General features: G+C 34.6%; 1 protein-coding gene across 1 annotated transcript in view; it reads right to left on the reverse strand.

Moving 5' to 3' along the window:
* Positions 1 to 4,809, reverse strand: part of LOC107696339 (protein Hook homolog 2-like) — a 30,245-nt gene that overhangs the window by 5,579 nt on the left and 19,857 nt on the right. The window contains 5 exon segments of the mRNA XM_016496633.1: positions 87 to 224; positions 1,622 to 1,673; positions 1,763 to 1,809; positions 1,811 to 1,842; positions 1,937 to 2,047. Of these exon segments, the coding sequence (XP_016352119.1) occupies positions 87 to 224; positions 1,622 to 1,673; positions 1,763 to 1,809; positions 1,811 to 1,842; positions 1,937 to 2,047 (380 nt within the window).

Raw genomic sequence — 4,809 nt, forward strand, 5'->3', positions numbered from 1 at the left:
CACACACACTCTCTCTCTCTCTCTCACACACACACTCTCTCTCTCTCTCTCACACACACACACACACAGTAAATACACACACACACCGGTTCTGGGTCTCGAGTGTGTTCTGGCAGTGCTGTGACTCCTCCAGCAGCGTCTGGAGCTCCTCCAGTCTGTGTCTGTCTGACTCCTCCTGAACACACAGCATCTTATTCTCCTGCTGCAGACGCACAACCGTATCCCTGACACACAGAAAACACATTCATATGCACTTATCTTACATATACAAACAAGCACCAAATTAATGACTTCTGAAGGATCATGTGACACTGAAGACTGGAGTAATGATGCTGCAAATACAGCTTTGATCACAGCAATAAATTACATTTTACAATATATTCAAATAGAAAACAGATATTTTAAATTGTAATATTTCATAATATTAGTGTTTTTACTGATCAGATAAATGCAGTCTTGGTGAGCAGAACAGACTTCTTTCAAAAGCATTAAAAATCTTTTTTATTCCAGACTTTAGACCACTAGTGTGTGTGATTAGTATTAAGTTTAAACTGCTCAAATGTTTAACTAGTAAAGTCCAGCCCACTACAAGCTACTACTAAAAATAATTACTACCCATATTCATGTAAGGGTCAGTCCTTTCAATTTTGTGATTATCAGATTGGCTAATTTATAAACTTTACATTAACATTTACATTTACATTACATAATTCATAAATCAGAGCAGTATTTACCTGACACAAGATCTGGATCATATATAAAATAAAATTTTACATTAAATATTAGTGATGCACTGAAATTATTATTTTATTTTTTTTCCAAAACGTAAGTTTTCATTTAACCAAAAATCCAAAACCGAAAATAAATTTGATAACGGATTTTTTTATTTTTTATAAATTCAATAATCAATTTATCACATGTATTTATCGACTCTCATATAAAAACAGAGTTGCACATAAACATTTAAATTGCAGTTTTTCTATCAACTATTTAATGATATAAACCCAAAATATGTTTTCTTCCAAATATTTATGGATATTTCAGTGCATCACTACTAAATATTAATAATAATAATAAAAACTAATTTATATAATGGAAGTAAAACTGTAGCATTTAAACGATAACAAAAAAGAGTATTAAATATAAAACACAGGCAAAGTTATTACAGTAACTAACAGATGAAAAAATCCTTTTTGTAACCTTAAATAAAATAATCTTGAACTGAAATAATAATTTCAGCTAGTTGCCAAAGCAACATTTCTCATTTAATTTAGTTTAACTTGATGTTAAATAAAAAAAAATGAATAAAAACTGTATTGGCATATTTAAAATCAATCAATCAATCTTAAAAATTAACAATAATAAAAAAATAATAACTAAATAAAAAAAACTACTAAAGATTTAAAATTAAAAAGACAGAAATGATCAAAACAAATTAATTCAAAATATTAATAATCACTAAAATAATATCTCAATATGAAAAAAAAATAACAACAGGGACTTCTGGGAACTCTAAGTCTAACAAATTAGTAAATTTTTAAAACACGTGAAAAAAACAATTGTTGCAAAAATAATTAGTAAATCGTGTAAATTAGCGAACAATCAAACAAACAGTGCTCACCTGAGCTCTGCTGGCATGATTTCTGCCGCCAGGCTGCCGACGGCTCCTGAATCTGCAAACACACAGGGAGAGAGCTGATTGGACGGCAGTGTGAGAGAGGGCGGGGCTTATGTTTCTGTCTGTATATGCAGTGTGTGTGACCTGTTAAGCACTGCTGCTGGACCTGAACACATCTCAGCTCTTCAGTCGTCTCTCAGTGTTTCGCGCTCACATATCAGCTTCTGCAGCACACACACACACACACACACACACACAGTCATTCACTTTCACGATCACAGAGTTCATCTGCTCTGATGTGAGGGATCGGTGTCGCACCTCTCTCTCCTTCAGAAGCGTCTCATATTTGTCGTTGAGGTTCTTGTACTCAAACTGCCACTTCTCTGCTTTCATGGCCTCTGCCGAGTGTTTGGCGCTCATCTCATGAGCCTGAGGAGCACAGACATCCATCAGTCACTCATCTGAATGCACTGCTGCAGAGTCCATCTGGCTTCTCCGTGCAGCTGAAGCTGTTTTCTGAACTCTGGCAGACATCAGTAAGTCCTTGAATCAGGTTCATGTGGACTCAGAGTTGGTATGAAAACAATCTGGCCTAATTTGTGGAAGTGAAACGATACTGATGACAAATCATTTATGATTTATGCACATCTCTTCGCTGCATAAATTGTCTTTGGTGTTTGCATTTGTGGCATTTAATGCATTTGCAGCAGACAGATACAAGTGCTGTTGTAAATGCATGTTGGAGTGAATCTCACAGCCCACATTTCACTCCAAAATAAAAAGAAGAAATTATAATCAATTAAAAAAAAAATCTAAATGATTTAATTTTTTTCAAAACATACTAAAATACTAAAAAACTGCATAACCATACTAAAATTGTTTATTTCCCCCAAATATGAGGATTATGTATTCCCTTTTGTCACTACCGAAACAATGATGACATTTTTCGGTCGTGACAATTTTATGGGATAACACCCAAAAAAAACAAAGATGTCACCGAAACTCCACCAAATGTTTCGGTCGTGACAATTTTAAGATACTTTTAATCTCAAATATGCTAATCAGCACATGGTTAGCTAGCACAGTTCTGAACAGCTGTACACAGATGAAAATTAAATATGAAATAACTCCCAAAAAGGTGTGCTTAATTGCAGAAAAAAGGTGTTCGGTAGTGACGTTCCTTAGAGTTACACATGAGCGGCAACCTCCCGCTCTCTCTCGTGAAGCCAACAAGGAAGTGACTTAAACTGTAATTCATCGACTGGCCGCTAGAGGCTGGCTGCAAAAGGGAGTCAATCCCATAGACTCCCCATGTTAAAATGCCCAACTTTACAGCAGAATAAAACATGTTTACAGCCTGGTTCAAAAAATGATTTTGGTCTATATAGCTAATTTTGCCCTTCATGACAACTGTGAGGGGGGTGAATTTTTTTATAACTCATCCGTTTCATCACGGACACTACGTCCATGTTTTTATACAGTCTATGGTTACACAGATTTTTCAGACTTTTGAACACATTTACCTCAAAATGATGGGGCCTATCTACTCACCCTATAGCTGTGAGAGAGAGGGACACATAAATATTTCCTGAATATGTATATGGATATATATCCTGAATATATCCATAAATGTAGGGGTGTAGTTCATTTCAGTCTCAGCCAATGGACTAAAGCATGCACTGTTTCGGTAGTGACATGGAAAATGCGGGACACATTTTTTTTTTTTACATAAAGTTTCATAATTTACAAAGAAAATTAAAAAAAAAATTTTTTTTGAACTTAACTTTTTTTAAAGAATCAGAAAGATATTTTTAAAAACAACATTTCAATATTTTCATAAGTTGAAATTTAGGGGTTAGGGTTCGGGACAGCCACCTCCCAATCGAACGTACCCAATAAATGATGATTTTATTTACATTAAGCTTACTAATATTTTAAATATTATTGTGGGTTTCAATAGAGAATAGAAGGATCTTAGTAAACGTGTTTTTTGGTTGTGGGACTGCAGTTTGGGCCAATATTGGCCATTCCACAGAATTGGTCCAAACTGCTGTCCCACAACCAAAAACACATTTAAAAAGCATTTAAATACATATATTCAGGGTTGCTCAGCTGGAGTGAGACTTCAATGGCTGAATCAATCAAATACCCATAGCTGGATCCAACAGTTTATTTTTAATTTCATCTTAATACTATAAATCACCATACAATTAATGTTGTATTAGAAGCACTTTTTAGAAATTCTCCTTCCATCTATGCTGATTAGATGTTCATGCTACTGTAAATGAAAAGACATGAAATAGTTCTCATCAATAAACGCTTATTAATTCATAGCCTAATGCAACCATTACATATGTAAATTGTCAAAACTTTATAATTATTATAACTATAAACATTACATATTTAAATTTTCATGTATCAGCCAGTATTTGTATCTGTAACAATCACAAAATTATTCGTATCTGCATTCGGATAAAACCAGGTGGAACGTCGTACAGTTACTTGATAAGACCGTTATGACTATCTTCTTTTTTTTTTTCATAATTATCACTGAACAAGTATGCCGTGTTAAACTAAAATAATTATTAATTTCTGAAAATATATTTATCATGCAAGCAGAGAGATGTCATGACAAACGTTTAGTGATCATTTGAACACGACTGAATTAATTCAATGCGCACATTTTCATTACGCAGAACTCTTTAAGCGAGTCTTTTTTTGAACTTCACTAAACAAATGTGCGTGTGCACTCTTGAGAGAGAGCTGGTTTGGTTTTTGAGAGACTGAGACGCGCAACGCGGCTGTTTGATTGGTGAGCGCGCTGTGCTTATTCCATTAATTTGTAGCCTAAGGTTTAAAGGAACACTCCACTAATTTGAAAATAGGGAAAATAGGCAACTCTAGAGTTAAACAGTTGAGTTTTACCGTTTTTGAATCCATTCAGCCGATCTCCGGGATCTCCGGGTGCACTTTTAGCTGTAGCTTAGCATAGATCATTGAATCTCATTAGACCGTTAGCAACTCGCTCAAAAATGACCAAAGAGTTTCTATATTTTTCCTATTTAAAACTTGACTCTTCTGTAGTTACACTGTGTACTAAGACCGAAGGAAAATGCAAAGTTGCGATTTTCTAGGCCGATATGGCTAGGAACTATACTATAATCAAGGAACTTTGCTGCCGTACCATGGGT

This window comes from Sinocyclocheilus anshuiensis, unplaced genomic scaffold, assembly GCF_001515605.1.
Source record: "Sinocyclocheilus anshuiensis isolate Anshui unplaced genomic scaffold, SAMN03320099.WGS_v1.1 scaffold62, whole genome shotgun sequence".
Classification (NCBI taxonomy): Eukaryota; Metazoa; Chordata; class Actinopteri; order Cypriniformes; family Cyprinidae; genus Sinocyclocheilus; species Sinocyclocheilus anshuiensis.